This window comes from Ailuropoda melanoleuca, chromosome 15, assembly GCF_002007445.2.
Source record: "Ailuropoda melanoleuca isolate Jingjing chromosome 15, ASM200744v2, whole genome shotgun sequence".
NCBI classification, from domain to species: domain Eukaryota; kingdom Metazoa; phylum Chordata; class Mammalia; order Carnivora; family Ursidae; genus Ailuropoda; species Ailuropoda melanoleuca.
The window spans coordinates 33,804,858-33,822,064 of record NC_048232.1 but is presented as its reverse complement, the minus strand read 5'-3'; the positions used below and the strand labels follow the sequence as shown (position 1 = coordinate 33,822,064).

Here is a 17,207-nt window from a genome sequence, read left to right as displayed (position 1 = left end):
GTCTTAGTCACCAGGGAAACGCAAATCAAAACCACGATGAGATACTACTTGACACCCACCAGGATGACTGTAGTTAGACGGACAGAGTAGGGGCACCTGGGGGGCTCAGGAGGTTAAGTGTCTGACTTTTGATTTCGGCTCAGGTCTTGCAGGGTCGTGGGATCCAGCCCCGCGTCAGGCACCTCAGTCAGCAGGGAGTCTGCTGGAGATTCTCTCTCCCCCTCTGCCTACCCCTCCCCAACTCTCTCTCTCTCTCTAGAAAATAAATACATCTTTAAAAAAAAAAAAAAAGGACAGAATAACAAGTGTCATACACCACAGGCGGGAATGGAAAATGGTGCAGCAGCTCTGGAAAACAGTTTGGCATCTCCTCAGAAAGTTAAACATAGAGCTCCTCTGTAACCCAGCAAGTCCACTGGGGGTGTGTGCCCAAGAGAAATTAACACATGTGTTGACACAAAAATTGTACACAAATATTCAAAGCAGCATTATTCTAGCAGCCAAAAGGTAGAAACAACTCGAAAGGCCATCAACTACTAAGTGGAGAACAAACGGGTATCGTCATACAATGGCAGGTGACTGACTCAGTCATAAAAAAGAATGAAGTACTGCCACCTGCTATGACATGGGTAAACCTTGAAAGCGTGCTGAGTGAAAGGACCCCAAAGAGATATACCTCATGCTTCCGTTTCTACAAAGTATCCAGGGTAGGCAAATCTATAGCCATAGAACGTATGTCAGTGGTTGCCAGGGGGTGGGGTTGAGGGAGACTGGGAAAGGACTGCTAATGGGTACACAGCTTCTTCCTGAGGTAATAAAAATGTTCTGGAATTAGATAACAGTAATAGCTACATAACTCTGGAAAATATACTTGAAACTACTGACTTGTATACTTAAAGTAGGTGAATTTTATGGTATGTGAATTATCTCAATTTTTAAAAATTTATTTATTTATTTTAGATTTTATTTATTTATTAGAGAGAGAGTACAAACAGGCGGAGCAGCAGAGGGAGAGGAATAGAGAGAAGCAGAGTCTCTGCTGAGCTGGGAGCCTGACACGGGGCTCAGTCCCAGGACCCCGGGATCATGACGCTTAACCGACTGACCCCCCAGGCGCCCCTGAATTATCTCAATTTTAAAATGAAAAAAACAAACAAACAAAAAGAGCAATGAGAAGCTAGAAATAAACAAGCAGGTTTATTTCATAAATGTGAAGATTGTTCAAGATCAGAAACTCTATAAACATAAGTCAAAATTGAAGGAAAAAGCCATAATCTGAGACGCCAAAAGACACTGATAAAATCCAGCAGCAATTTATGGGGAAAAAAACAACAACAAAAAAAACCCCAGTAAAATAAAGTCTAGAAAGAAACTACTTACATATATTAAAGGCTAGTACCAAAACCTAGCTGTTAACATTAAACTAAACAAAGAAATATTAAAGCCACTGCATTTAAGATAATAATATCTTATAGTATGATCAAACAAATACAATTAGATAAGAATACAATTGGCATAAAATTGGTAAGGAAGAGAAAACTATGATTTTTGCACTGATGATATAACTATATGCCTAGAACACTTAAGAGACTCAGTAAAAAAAAAATGCTAGTAGTAATAAGGACTTGGTACATTAGCTGCATGCAAGATAGAGGAACAGAAAGCAATAGTTTTTCTTCAGTGTACCCACAGCATCTAAATCTTGGAGGCCATATGCATAATACAGGGACTGGGAAGACCTTTTGAATTAAGAAATTCAAAAGCTTTAGTGGAAAAGCAGACATATTTAACTATACACAAACTTTAAACTTTGTAGTATTTTTTTGTGGTGAAAATGAGTGATTCCCCAAGTCTGGTCCCTGGCCTGCCAGCAGGAGCATCGGAAAGGAGAAATACAGATCCTCGCCTCGTAGCCTAGACCTACGGAATCAGAAGGTCTCTGTGTGGCGCCCAGTAATTGGGGTTTGATAAGCTTCCCAAGTGATTCTGATAGACAGCTCAAGTTTGAGGACCACAACCCAGAGTCAACGGACACAAACTGAATCTGGGAAAAAATATTTGTAAGAAAAGTAACATTCAGAGGATGACTACTTTCATAAGCTGCAAATGCATTTTGTAAGTTGATGGGAAATGAATAACCAAACAGAAAAATGGGCCGAGCGTATGAAGAGCAGTCAAAGAAGAGGGAATCAAAACACGACACATGTGAAAAGACACGCTTAAACTCAGCTGCAGTCGGGGAATTGCAAATTACACACCTATGGAGACAGGAAAAACTTACAAAGACCAATGTCACTTACGGCTGGAGGGATATGGCCCCTCAGAGAGCGCTAGTGGAAATGTGAGCTCACACAGCCTTTGCGGAAAGCAATTCGGCAACAACTGCACAACTCAAGGTCCATATATTATCCAACCTAGCACTCCTTGGACTCTAGCCCCCAGAAATAACGGTACTCACATTTACAAATGTAGGCAGAAGGATCTTTACATATGCATGGTTTTACTTCTAGGAACTAGAGTGCAAGGAATAGGACTACTAGGTTGAATACTCTACGGATGGAAGTATTATTTGTACCAGAAAACCCCTGAAATCCAATTGACAAGCCCTTCTCGGAGGAAGGGTAGAATAATTCTGGTCTCTCTGCAGCACGAAATATAATGCAACTATTTAAAAAAAGAAACAATTAAAACAAAAAATCTCAACATTAGCTACCTCAGAATCACCCGGAGGGCTTGTTAAAAAATTCAGGTTGCTGGGGTGGGGAGAGGCACAGGAGGGTTGAAACAGGAGGGGATTAAGAGGTACAGAGTAGCAGGCAGAAGATAGATACCTGAGTCACAGGGATGGAAAGCACCCCAGAGGGAATACAGTCAATAATACTAGAATAACTTTGTATGGTGACAGATGGTGACTACAAAAAAAAACAGATTGCTGGGACCCATCCCCAGAGTTTTGTTTTTTTTTTTAAAAGATTTTATTTATTTATTTGACAGAGATAGAGACAGCCAGCAAGAGAGGGAACACAAGCAGGGGGGAGTGGGAGAGGAAGAAGCAGGCTCCCAGCAGAGGAGCCTGACGGGGCTCGATCCCACAACGGCGGGATCACGCCCTGAGCCGAAGGCAGACGCTTAACCGCTGTGCCACCCAGGCGCCCCATCCCCAGAGTTTCTAATTCAGCAGATCTGGGGTGGAATCCAAGAATTTATGTTTTTGAAATTCCCCCGTGATACTGCTTGTCCAGGCACCAAACTTTGAGATTCACTGGTTTAAGATACTGTTAAGTGAGAGAAGTGTAAAAAATATATTTAATCCGGCCAGATTTTTGTAAAATAAACAATGACTTCCAAAACCAAATACATATGTATATATGCACATGAAGAAAAATCTGGAACTTTCTGAAATATATGGAATAATAGGTAATTAAAAATATAACACAGGTTTATTGGTGGGGTGGTAGACGGAGAGTAAGATGGTGTTAGCACAACAGTCTGTATATGTCATGTGATCACATGTTAGGCTTTCACGTAAAATAATTTGTGAGCAGTATGTATAAGGAAAAACTAAAAAATAAGGAGTTTCCAGCCTTATACTCCTTTACCTGAAGCACAGTGACAGGGAAAACCACCACACCCTTTTGCGGGCACGAACATACCTGATAGGAGGACACAGGAGATGGAAGGTACGGGGAGAGTGCAGACTGAGCAAGCATCCTGTTGGGGGTCATGTTGTAAGGAGCCGGGTAAAACCTGGAGGAAGGAACCTCATCAGTAAATAAGGAGCCACAGGAAACCACAAGGTAAGGGCCCCACTGACAGACACAGCCACTTCCCACTAACTGCTGTTTAAAAATCAAGATGAAACAACCCAGTGCCTGCACAGGCCGCTGTCATTGTCAGGGAGCCCAATTCTAGAAAATACCCTTACCCATTCTGAAGAGCTGTGGTGGGGTCATAGGTCAAGGCCATACCACCCTATAAAGGAAGAACACAGTGTTCATATTGCGAGTCATTGGGGGAGAACAGGAGGAAGCCCTGAGTGTCAAGACTGGGATGTATTTGATTCAGCAGATTAGAGTGAAGTCTGGAGGTCCTACTACATCTGTTCCAGAATTTTTCTGTTGTTCAGGCTGCAAAATCCCACGGGAGACCTACACTGGTGATCATGTTAAGCAGCCAGGCATCTCTCGGTTACTTACTGTAATTCTCAAGCTTGCCACTTAAACTCACAGAAATCAGGCCATGGTAATTTCCATTCCACGTTAATGTCCCTAGTACTCCTGTCTCCTCAGAGGTCCTCTCACCATATCTCCATTCCTTGGCCAGGCCCGTCCATTTTGCATATATTTCCCTTGATTCTGTCGTTTCTTTGGACCACCATCAGCAAACTTGCAAAGCAAGGGATCAGATGGGGCTTAGAAGAAAGAAAGCAAAGAGACAGCTGAGTCTCACCTCACTTAGTCCACTCACAGTCATGCAAAACGCCTCCAGAATCTTGACTGGAAGTTAACAACCTACGGCTCCCTCAGCCTGATTCCCAGATGCCTCACCTGGTACTCCAGCAGGTGTCTTAATATATTTTCCATTAAAGTGGGTGATGATGGCTTCACACTTCTCTGTGGACTCCATCCTAAGGAGCACAAGAGGGGTTAGGCTCTAGCTTCTCCAGGGTCTGCGCTCCCCCTACATTCAAAGAGAAAGCTCTAAGTTCCCATCCCACAAATGCTCCAAAAGTTTTGACTACAGAAACACAGTTTCCTCCACACAAATTCAAGGTATCTTGAAGAGGCAACCCTAGCTCCTAATGAAAATTCCCTCAACCGCCTCCTGTAGGGCTCCTGAAACGAAAAAATGAAGCTATGACTATTCCAAAGACACTGACGGATGGCCTACTATTAGGTCTGATTCATAAACAAGAAACAAGAACACAATAAACAGTGCCTGTCATCACCCTCGTCGTCATCATCGTTATTTTTTTAAGTAAGTTCTACGCCCAGTGTAGGGTTTGAACTCATGACTGAGATCAAGAGTCGCCCACTGAGCCAGCCAGGTGTCCCATGTCACCATTATTTTTTATTACAGAATTCCTCATGGAAATTGTTCCCTCACTCCAATAAAACTGCACAAGCCAAGAACCTGCCAATGTTTATTTTTTGCTTCTTATGAAACAAATTGTTATGATTATCAAGGTCTAATTAGCCACTGATAATATTAAGATTTCATTAAACTGTAGGAGAAAAGAGTAATAAGACAGAGTTCATGGGCTACAGTGACAGAAACAATTTTGGGAACTACGGAGTTAAAGTTATCTGGTTGGGGAAAGACAACTGAGTAAGGAATCAGAAAATCTAGATTCTTGCGCCAGATCACTACACAAAATTCTGTGAGTTAGGACCTGCACAAAACCCCACTGGACCCGTTCCTCATTTCTGCATTAGACATAACATCCATCTACCCTACTACAGATCAAATGAGAAAATGTATTTTTATGTGTTCTAAAAATTTTAAGCGTCTGTATGACATAAGTACAGTATCTTCCCCTCCTTCCTTATTTTATTTATTTATTTTTTAAAGATTTTATTTATTTACTTGAGAGAAAGAGAGTGCATGAGAGAGAGAGCGCACAAGCTGGGGGGAGTGGCAGAGGGAGGGGGGAAGCAGACTCCCCACTGAGCAGGGAGCCCAAGAGGGGGCTCAATCCCAGGACCCCGGGATCATGACCTAAGCCAAAGGCACATGCTTAACCCACTGAGCCACCCAGGCACCCCTTCCTCCTTCCATATTTAAATTAATTCTCATTATATTTTCTATGCCAATAACCACTAAAAATATGAATGGGTCCTATGAAGGTGGCCACTAAAAAAAGGCCTCAAATGGTACCTTTTAGGGAAAACCCATGAGCCAGGTATCCCAGAGCAGCAGTCTTTTTTGGGTTACTTCTACTCCTTAATCTTCCACGAGGGTGAGCAGGCATGGGGACTTTTAAGGGAATTCCTTGCAGAGCCTCCGCTTCCTCATAAGCTCCTTCCTAAAACCGGCCTGAGGACGGCTGGGGCTCCCCCAGGGCCCGGGGCCCTCTCACAGCCACTGCTCTGCCCTTCTTTCGCACACGTATCCCCAAACTCAACATGACGCAATGACGCCTGATTTTAAAGCTTTTTCTAGTTCTTTCAGCAAGCTGGACGACTCAGCAGGTTGTTAACGGACACATAAAAAAATCAGTTTTGACCGATCAATCACCTTGGTTCTTGGCTTGTAATTGAGAAGGAATTCAAAGGACGCCTATTTTAACAAAACTCTTCCCATTCCCATTTACTTATGTGAACAAGGTTTCTCAGCATGAAAATAAAGGAACAGAATTGATACTATAGCAATAAACAACAGTCATTGATGGCTACGTGACCTAATTAGAAAAAACTCAACAAAATAAAACATCCATGTCATAGGAGTAAGCTTTTCCAGTAAAACTTACTTTATGTGTACAGTCCCGTACCATAGGAAAAAGGTCTCATTTATTGTATACACATATTTTTGTTGCAGAGAAGTATGACAGAATGACCCACAAAAAGACTTTCAACTATAAAAATATTCTATGCTAGACTACAATTCTGTAAGGAAATGGAATGGAAATACAAGATCAAGACCAAAAAGGAGCACTATAATAACAGTGATGAGTTACAACTATTAAAAAAGAAATGCCCTGAGTATTGTTTTTAAAGTAGGCTCCACCCCCAGCTTGGAGCCCCACATGGGGCTTGAACTAACGACCCTGAGATCACTAAGTATTTTTAAATGGATGACTTTGTGTATCGAATTGCTACGACATTTAGATCTATTCGGATACATTTACAAATGACACGACAGTTTTATTTAAAATGTCAATATTTGTAATTTGCTGGAAATTAGACTTCACAAGATCTAAATGTATGAAGAAAATGTGTAGATAGTAGCATAGGAACATGCAAGAGATTTCACGGGTTTTCAAGTCTTCAAAGCCACAGTTTCCAAAATGGGCTCTGATGCGCCCCGTGCCACTGTGGTGAGCTCACAGAGGCACATGTAGGGGACTTTTTGAACTTTTGGGAAGAAAATACAGCAACATCTATTGGATACTGTCTGGACTACTCTTTTTTTTTTTTTTTAAAAGATTTTCTTTATTTAGTTGACAGAGACAGCCAGCAAGAGAGGGAACACAAGCAGGGGGAGTGGGAGAGGAAGAAGCAGGCTCACAGCGGAGGAGCCTGATGTGGGGCTCGATCCCATAACGCCGGGATCACGCCCTGAGCCGAAGGCAGACGCTTAACCGCTGTGCCACCCAGGCACCCCTGGACTACTAACTCTTAAACAGGTCACCATTTAAACACTGAATCACCCTACGATCCTTTTAATAACGTACTTTTGCAAAGCTGGTTTTTCCACAGTTGCCACAATAAAAGCAAATACCGTAAGAAAACAATGTGTGACAGGAAACAAGGGTGTAAGTGTCCAATCTGATTCCAAGGTTCGAGAAAATGTACAGTATTCAACAGATGCACATCCCATTAGTAAGTTAGTAAGTATAGTTATTTAAGAATAGAATAAAAATCTTTTTTTTTTGAAGACGTTTTTCATTTATTTACTTAAAGTATGAGCGAGCAAGCAAGCAGGGGGAGGAGCAGAGGAAGAGGGACAAGTAGACTCCGTGCTGAACACAGAGCCCGACATGGGGCCTGATCTCACAACCCTGAGATCATGACTTGAGCTGAAATCAAGAGCTGGATGCTTAACCGACTGAGCCGCCCAGGTGCCCCCCTTTTATTTTTTAAGTAAATTCTACTCCCAGTGTGGGACTTGAACTCAGGACCCCAGGATCAAGAGTCACATGCTCTACCAACTGAGCCAGCCAGGTGCCCTTTAAGTATTTCTTTTGGTCTAGAGAAAAAAAAAATTATTGACACAACTTAAGGTGCCATGAACTGGAAAAGGTTGAGAACCCCTACTTTAAGAGAGTGTGGGAGCCAAACACAGTGAACTGAAGGAGCACCTGCACCCCAATACTTATAGCAGCAATGTCCACAACAGCCAAGATGTGGAAAGAGCCCAGATGTCCATCGACAGGTGAATGGATAAAGAAGATGTGGGAAATATATACAATGGAACATGACTCAGCCATCAAAAAATGCAATCTTGCCATTTACAACAATGTGGATGGAACTAGAGGGTATTATGCTAAACCAAATAAGTCAATCAGAGAAAGACAATTACATGATCTCACTCATATGTGAAATTTAAGAAACAAAACAGAGGATCATAGGAGAAGGGAGGGAAAAATAAAACAAGACAAAATCAGAGAGGGAGGGAAACCATAAGAGACATTTAAGTACAGGAAACAAACTGAGGGTTGCTCGAGGGGAGGTGGGGGGGATGGGGTAACTGGGTGATGGGCATTAAGGAGGGCATGTGATGTAATGAGCACTAGGTTTTATATGCAACTGATGAATCACTAAACTCTACCCCTGGAACTAATAATATAATATATGTTAATTAATTGAATTTAAATTAAAAAAAAAAAGTGGGAGCCAAAACAGTTTGACGACCACACCCTAGGAACTCTCTTTTAGTTATACTTGGGATTGCCAGTAGGTGGTGCTGCCAGGCGTTGGCTAGGGAAGAGGCCCTATTCCTTGTTCCCAAGATCTGGACAAACACTCCAGAGCAAGAGAGCGTTCCTGGACCAGACAAGGTTTTATAAAACAAAATGGGACCTTCAGATCACTTATTCCAATAGTTTTCAAACTTTCAGAAAAAGCAATAGAATCTCCTTCCAAACAAAATCTTAAAGTACACCACGGCTCAGAAAGGTCTGATGTCATAGGGCAGTTAGTGGCAGGGTTGGTTCCAAAATCTAGTCTCTCAACAGAACTGAAAAGGAAGACCAAATCTTCTACTCCATCCCACCGATCTTGAAGCCAGAAGGATTAGGGTTCTGTTCCACCACCCACTGCTGGGGGACCCTGGGCAAATCACTTCACAGTGGAGACTCTGGTTTCATTATCTATATAAAAAGATACAGAATTATTTTATTCTGCTTGGGTCTGGATCAAAGGAACAAATGCTAGAGTAGCAAGAAATAGTGGGGAAAGGATAAAGATTTGAGGGCAAATGGGTCTTTAAGTATCGTGAGCTAGCATTTATATTTTTTTAAAGATTTTATTTATTTGAGAGAGGGAGGGAGGGAGGGAGGGAACACAAGCAGGTGGAGTGGGAGAGGGAGAAGCAAGCTCCCCACCAAGCAGGGAGCCCCATGCAGGGCTCAATCCCAGGACCCTGGGATCATGACCTGAGGCAGACGCTCTGAGCCACGCAGGCGCCCCTATGACCTATAGTTTAAATGAACTTCTGATTCACTGTCAAGTACTTTAGGCCAACAGTTTGGTCCCTTGAGGGAGGGGGCACAGATTTTCTCGGTGACCTTCTAAGGGACATTCTTTTTTTTTTTTTTTTAAGATTTTATTTATTTATTCAACAGAGATAGAGACAGCCAGTGAGAGAGGGAACACAAGCAGGGGGAGTGGGAGAGGAAGAAGCAGGCTCACAGCAGAGGAGCCTGACGTGGCTCGATCCCATAACGCCGGGATCATGCCCTGAGCCGAAGGCAGACGCTTAACCGCTGTGCCACCCAGGCGCCCCGTAAGGGACATTCTTCATTCGCCTCACCATTTCCATTCTGGCATCCCTCACCTTGCAAAGCCAACCCCTCTGCTGGTCCCTCTGGTGTCTCGGAGGATTCGAGTGGAGATAACCTGGCCAAAGGGCTTCAGCATCCCCTCCAGTTCTTGCTCGTCCATTGATAATGGAAGGTTTGATATGTATAAGTTTGTGGGGTCCTGCTCCTGTTGCTATGGGAAAAAAGTGAGGAAGTGAAGCTCACATCTCTTATCCCTCCACCACCCTCAGCCCTCATCACAGAATGGCATCTCAGAAAAGACATAGTAGGAAGGGGCCCACATAAACAAAGGGAATCTTAACTATTTATAACACCTAGTCCCACTACCATGGATTGTACATAGAGTCCAGGCCAAAAAAAAAAAAAAAAAAGGCAGACTTAATATTTCTAGTACTTTACAAGCCCATTGATGAAGTTCTGGCTGTGTCTTTAAGAACGAGGCAGAGCCCCACTCCTCCCCAACAGCTTACTCCTGGGCTGGATTCTCAGACTGGCCGCTCCCCTGCTGGCCGCTCCCCTGCTGGAAGGATTTAAGTAACCCCCCTCCCTCCTCCTCCACCAGCAGAAGCCTTGAGTAGGAATGCCTGTGCACTCCCCAGTGGAGAGGAGGCAGGAGGAGGGAGAAGGGGAAAGGGAAGGCAATGGGGGCGGGGGCTGCGCTAGGGGCCAGACATGGAGTCACTGGGTCACCATGCAGCCCGGAGAGCTCTAGTCTCATGGGAACTCTGAAGGCTCCTAAACTCCATCGTCAGGCTTTCCTCCAGAAAGAAGAGGTGGAAGAGCCCCTGCAGGCGGCAGAATGCACAAAATGGCTGTAATTCCCAGGGCTGTATTCTGAAGAATTGAAGCAGTCACTGCCCTAGACAGTGGGTCACCAGCAACCTCAACCCCTCTCCTGCTCCTCCTCTCAGGACTTGGTCTCTCTCTCACCGGACAGCGAAAGGGGACTGGCAGGCCTGCCTCCTCAGCTCTACAGACTATTCACAAGGACTCCAGGAAGGCCAGAGGGCAATCCCACCTCAAAAAAGGGACAGAAAAGCCACGAGTTTTCTGGTAGCTTGGATTAAAATAAAAGCTCCAGGGAGATGTGACAAGGAGGGACAGTTTCCTTCCTTGCTGTGGCTTCCATCTCCCCGTCCAACAACCCTCCTACCTACCTCTCCCACCCTCCGAACCGGGGCAGGGAGAAGCGCGGGGAGGAGCGCGGGGAGACGGCTACACGTCTGAGTCGCACAGTTGGCTTCCGCAGAGGGTGCTGCAGAACTACCCAGCTGTCTGGCAGGGAAGCACGGCCAGGGCAGACGCAGGGAAAGGGCGAGAGGAAGGGAAGCCTCTTGACCCTCTTACCTGATTCTATTACAATACTTGATGAGAGGAACAGAGGCCTCAGAACTACCTGCCACAGACTCTGAAGAACACCTTCCTCTGGCAGCCAAGGGTGCTCAGTGGGACCCTGGCCCAGCCTGACTTTGGCCAGATAGAGTCAAAGACAGCCCTCGCCCATCGAATTCATGGCCTTCACCCCTCTGGAACCCTTAGAACTCGACCTCTGGTGCTAACCACACTCCCTCTGAGGAACAGACACGGGCCCGAACCCTTACCTTTGCCATCTGTGCCTGTACACCACTGGCTTTCAGTGCCGTGACAGCTTTCTGTGCGGCTGAAGGACTGTCAAAGTCCACAAAGCCATAGCCTGGAACAGGGAAACAGCATCACTGGGAGGTGGGGGTGTAAGGGAGGTAGGAGGCCCAGGCTTTTCAGGAGACAGAGGAAGAGTTATGATCCATGGAACAGAAGTGGTAGGGAGAGAAAGAAATTAAGAGGTTTCAGGTGGTTATCCGCGTGCTCTTCAAACCCCATGAGATTTGGTCTGTTTTACAACAGAATGCCAAGGGCAATGAAGTCCTTGTGGTGTTCTTGCCTTTTTCCCTCCCCACTAAGAAATGGGAGATTTCAGAAATTAGGCTCTTTTAACAATGCGCCCCGCAACAGAACTCCTTCCTGTTTTCTAGCCACATCCCAGGAACACTAGGCATGTAGGGAATACGGCCTCTCCACGGCAGGTAACCAGCTGCCTGCGAGAAGTCCTGCCCCACCCCAGCAGATCGTCCTTTCCCTCCTTCCACTCTTTATCCCCCCCACAGCTGCTCAAAATCTCAACAAAGCTATTCATCCTTACAAAGTAATACCCACTGGGTCACCCCACCACTGTCACCACCACAAGGCATTTACAAGGCTTTACTAAGTAGAAATAATCTTAACTACCCATACCAACCCTCCAAATTGGGGAATCTTCATGGAAACATGAAGTCCAAAGTAAGCTCAAGGGACTCACAGGCACTCTGCAGGCTTCTAGCCTTGGGTCCCCAAAATAGCATTTTCAGCTCTGGCTGTCTGGTCCCCAAACAACCTAAATATCTACTCGTCTTTTAAGCCTGAAAACCTTAGAGACTCCTCCCCATCCCTGGGCCCTAGGAGCACCGCGCGGTACAGAGCAGAGGCAAGGGGTGGCCTCACTCGCAGTTGCTCTCCATCACCAAAGACAGCTGTTCTCTCACCTTTGCATTTGTTCGTGCTCTTGTCCAATATGGCCTTAGTAGAGACAATCTTGCCATATCTAAGGGAAAAGAAAACGCAAAGTGATAATGTGGGGGCAGGGATTTGGAACAGGACAGAGACTGAGACATCTAGATGAATCCACACCCTTTCTTCACAACTGTTCCCACTTAAACCTTCATAAAAACAAGAAGAAATGAATTTAAAATGTCATACTTAACATACAAACCTATTCTTCAAAGGTGCCTACGAGAAATCAGGTAACTGTAGTCCTTACAATATCAACACATTTTTCTCTTCTTCCCCACCTAAGACTCAGATACGAGTTGGAAAGAGACTACTGTCTTCGGGAAAGAAGCTTGATGGTGTCCACATAGCACAGTGTGTACGTGCAAAGCTCTGGCTGGAATTCCTTGCAGACTAACTATAATCATTAATAATTACTTATCTTCTTCTGGAGAAACACCATTCCTCCTAGGAAAAACCTATAGACATTTCTCTTCTCCGACACCCCGTTCCCCACCCCTGGGAGAAGGCTGACCTGAGCCAAATTGCGTTTGTTCAAACCCCGGTTCTGTCACTTTGTAGTTATCCGCCATCTTGGACGAGTCATTTAACCTTCCCGGGCCTCAGTCTCATCATCTGTAGAGACCGCATTGTTGGGAATATGAAATGAATTCATGAATATAAAGCACTAATGTCTACCATACGGTAAACACTTGGAAGTTCTCAACTGATAGTATTATTGTTATTATATTCAAGGAAAATGCAAGCGATTCTCTCTCCTGCTTTACTTTATTCTAAGACTTCTGTTTCTCACTGTCAAGACTTGAGCATGTTAAGGAAGCGTGTGGGCATAAGACCAGGTGCAACAACAGTCTTAGGAAAATTACCCAAAACATGACGATAAGACAAAATGAAGACTGCACGTGCTTTCAATGTCATTCTGGAACACTGTCTAAAATATATTTCATTATCTAGGGGGATTTTTCTTTGTTTAACTTACTATTTACTACTGATTAGACCTTGCAAAGATACATTTTTTTTTTAAGATTTTATTTATTTATTCGACAGAGATAGAGACAGCCAGCGAGAGAGGGAACACAAGCAGGGGGAGTGGGAGAGGAAGAAGCAGGCTCATAGCAGAGGAGCCTGATGTGGGGCTCGATCCCATAATGCCGGGATCACGCCCTGAGCTGAAGGCAGACGATTAACCGCTGTGCCACCCAGGCGCCCCTGCAAAGATACATATTAACTTGTAGATTTTGTCCAGTAGAAATGCAAATAGTTTTTTTTTTAATTTTTAATTTTTAAAAAAGATTGTATTTATTTGGAGTGGGCCGAGGGAGAAGGATGAGTAGACTCCGTGGTGAGCACAGGGACCAATATGGGGCTCGATCCCACAGACCTCGAGACCATAACCTGAGCCAAAATCTAGAGTCAGATAATCAACTGACTGAGCCACCCAGGTGCCCCAGTGCCAATAATTTCTGTCCAGGAGAAAAGAGAATCCCAATGGTTACTGTTTTACAATGTCCTGTAGGATATGAACTAGTTTTGTATATAACTTAGCAATCTTATTCCAACATTCTTTCTTCAGTACCTACACTCAACCCCTCAAGTGCTCTTCGAACCCATTTTACCATCCTGTCGGTTCCCTTATTAATGAATGAAATAAATCCTGAGCGTGTGTTTACCTATATTTGTAGGAGTCGTGTTTCTCAACTTTTTGAAAATTATACTTTGGCAGCAGAGTCATGTGGAATTCCCCAACTTGAGCAGTGCAGTATCACAGCTCAGAACTATTCTAGAAGTGTTCCACTAGAAAAAGTCTCTATATTCCACTCTAGGAAGGTGAAAATATTAAAGATACAGGGCAGAAATCACTAACAGAATCAGAAGTACAGGGTTTAACTGAAAACAGCTGGCAGGGACTGAATACGAGACAAAGACCCCAAACAAGTGTTGTTTTTCTCCCCCACCCCTCATCCCTACAGAACATATGATGATTGATATGTTTGTTTTGCTCCGTGGTAGCCTCTCACGGACTTTTTTGGTGGGGCTTCTGTCACCCAATGGATTAGACAGAATAAGCCAAACAGTGGTCTGGAGGTTGGAAAAAGAACACATTAAAAGGGGGGTGGGGATGAGTGTGGCGATCCTAGCCCTTCAGGGCTACCTATTTGGATTCTTTCCCAGATGTAGGCAAGGGAAGGGATACATGACACCGGCGGGAGCACACACACGCTGCTGTCCTTATCAAGGCCCCACGGTGGAGCTTGCCGTGGTCTGAGCGGGTTGAGCCTTAGAGCCCAGAGTTTCCAGCACAGCTGGCACCAGCTGGGTTGCTGCTGCTTCCTCCTCAGCGGAAGGAGCCCCTCCAAGAGAACCAGGGGTTCCAGTCTCAGACTCCATGCCTTTCCTGCCTGCCTAGCAGGGTTTAGCATCCAGCAACATTCACCTCCTCTACAACCCAAGACACAATTGGGACAAAAACAGAAGTCCCTCCATGCATGGTAAACACCCTTCCTAGAAAGGTTCCAGCTCCAGGATGCTCGCAGCATCCATAAGGGTTCCAGCCAGCTGATCTTCTGTCGTAATTCATCTGGCACCTAGTCTTTCCCTGCCTCACTTCTACCTCTCCGTGGTCCCCTCTCGGCTGCTAGGTTCTAGCCCGTATGATGACGCTGACTACTGTCCTCCCTTCAGACAACAAGTAAGGCAACTGTTGGGAAGAGTGAAATGAAAGTCTAGAAGTAGAGCAAAGTAGAACTGAGGTTCTGTCTGTCCTGCGGAGTGAGAGGGTTTCTGTAGTACATTATATTTAGTGCAAGAAACAGAGGGTACAGGTATGATAGCCTTTTTCCTCATAAATCAACATTTCTGCCAATTTCCATTCCCCTCAAAAATTACTAGTCCTAGATTAAGTCCCCTCACTTCCATTTAAATACTTTTCTAGCAGGGTGAGCTGAGGAAAAGAAACCAGTTTTACACATGTCGAGCCTTTAGAGACTGAGTTTCTGCAGCCCAGTGTGCGCAAAAATCCGTATGGTCTGCGTGGACCGAACCTCAGAAGAATAAGAGACTTACAAAATATCTCCGAAGACTCCTACAACTACATTTTGGGGGCAGAATGTCCTGCCTTTCCAGGATTTGGAACAGCTGGAATTTACATACATATACTGTTATGGGAGTTTGAATTAGCTTAACCACTTCGGAAAATCATTTAGTAGTATCTACAAAAACTGAACACATGTCTATCCTGTGACTCGGCAATTTTACTGCTAGGTATCTACCCAACATAAGCGTGCACACGTATGTACCAGAAGCCACGTACGAGCTCGTGGCAGCAGTATTCACACTGATAAGAGTCACAAACTGGAAACAATTCAAATGTTCAACATCAGACAACAGTAGAATGGGTAAATGAATGATGGTATATGCCTTGGAGGAATCCTATAAAGCAATAAGAATACACAAAGTGTCACGACATGCGCTGACGCACAGCAATCTCACAACGCGCAGCAGAAGCCAGAAGGGCACGTACGCCCCAGCACTGTCATTACATGAGGTTCAAACAAACCACACCAACCAATTATTTAGAAGCCAAACGGCAGACTGGTTGGGGGTAGCGGGGATAGAAACTGCAAGGTGGGCTTCAGAAGAGCTGGTGATGTTCTATTTCTTGACCTGGTTACAAGGGACTGTGACGAGGGTACATTCACTTTGTGAAGTCACTGCTGTATACACACTTAGGATTTGTACACTTTCCAATATGTTTGTTATATGCCAAGAAAAAGTTTTAAAAGATGGTAATTACACAGTGTAAGCTTCCTATTTCTACCATTCACTTACCCAAACTCAATTTTCCCCCTCCCCACCCCCAGACTTCTTCCTTTAACCATTCCCCCAAATATATCATTTGAAACACATATTTTTCTGCCAAACAGAACTGAGTTGGCATCTTTGGACTCTTGCAATTTTTCCAGCATTCCCAACGGGGCTGATTCCATGCTAGTTATCTCCACCTCGTGACTCAAATCTCCTGTGAAGAACCCCGAGAGGTCTGTAGGGTTAGATGCAGAGCGACAGCCTCTTTCTCCACCTTCTCCTTTATCCACTAATTCGAGAGCTCCTCTGGTTCACTGGGATTCTCTCTATCAGCAGAAACTCTCCTCAGCGTACAATTCGATTGGCTAGTCCCACTTCCTTCTATCCCTACTGCCAGCTCTCACTGCCTTCGAATCCATATCTTTAGGGATACTGAGCATTTCTATTTGAGGTGTAAGGACAGGAATCTTTCCACAAAGACCATCAGTTCTGGGAGCACACTGGCAACAGTCACATACTAGGCTTCAAAGGCCAGCCCCATCCTGACTTTCCTCAGAGAAACACACAAAGTTTTTATATATCAGTAGCAGGTAGGATTTCTTTAAGAGGGGCTGCTAAGAAGTCTCATTACAAAGAGGACTGCATTTCAGGACACGAGTATCTGGCAAGAAGCCAGCATCACCAAATCTGTTAGTGGCCCTTGAAGCCTACCCACAGGTCCCCGCACTTACGACTGGCACAGTTTGACAAGGTCCTGGTCAGTAGTGCCTGGTTGCAATCCCCGAATATAGAGGTTGGTTTTGCTCAACTGGTCGTTTCCATTGCTCCCATTGCTGCTGTTCGGGGTACTGTTGCTCGGACTTGGTGGTGCCATCTGCTGAGACAATGACACATATGGCTGCGGAGAGACATGAGGAATAGCAGGTCAGAAGATTACACATTTACAAACTGGAGAGTGAGGAAGATCCTGGCTCCTTGGAAAGAACGACTTCAAACTTTAACAGCAATTAACTTAATAGAGAGTAAAAACAAAACTAACTAAAGGAATTCCTCTCTGCCATAGAATAAGAACATATATAACTGTCCTACTTATCTTTCATGAATAATGAGAGGCCAA

General features: G+C 44.6%; 1 protein-coding gene across 11 annotated transcripts in view; it reads right to left on the bottom strand.

The window, feature by feature from the left end:
• RBMS2 (RNA binding motif single stranded interacting protein 2) overlaps positions 1-17,207 on the bottom strand; it is a 78,961-nt gene that overhangs the window by 3,415 nt on the left and 58,339 nt on the right. For 10 of the 11 annotated variants that reach the window (XR_004620782.1, XR_004620781.1, XM_034643968.1 and 7 more), the window contains exons 2-9: positions 16,822-16,988; positions 12,262-12,320; positions 11,305-11,396; positions 9,718-9,875; positions 4,548-4,627; positions 4,302-4,411; positions 3,926-3,972; positions 3,654-3,747 (exon numbers count right to left, since the gene is read on the bottom strand). Coding sequence is in view for 9 of the 11 variants with exons in the window: in XM_034643967.1 (XP_034499858.1) it covers positions 3,654-3,747; positions 3,926-3,972; positions 4,302-4,411; positions 4,548-4,627; positions 9,718-9,875; positions 11,305-11,396; positions 12,262-12,320; positions 16,822-16,988 (807 nt within the window). In the remaining 2 variants the exon portion in view is untranslated. Of the gene's footprint in view, positions 1-3,653; positions 3,748-3,925; positions 3,973-4,301; positions 4,412-4,547; positions 4,628-9,717; positions 9,876-11,304; positions 11,457-12,261; positions 12,321-16,821; positions 16,989-17,207 lie in introns of those variants that run through there. The other variant, XM_034643971.1, reaches the window with a different exon arrangement.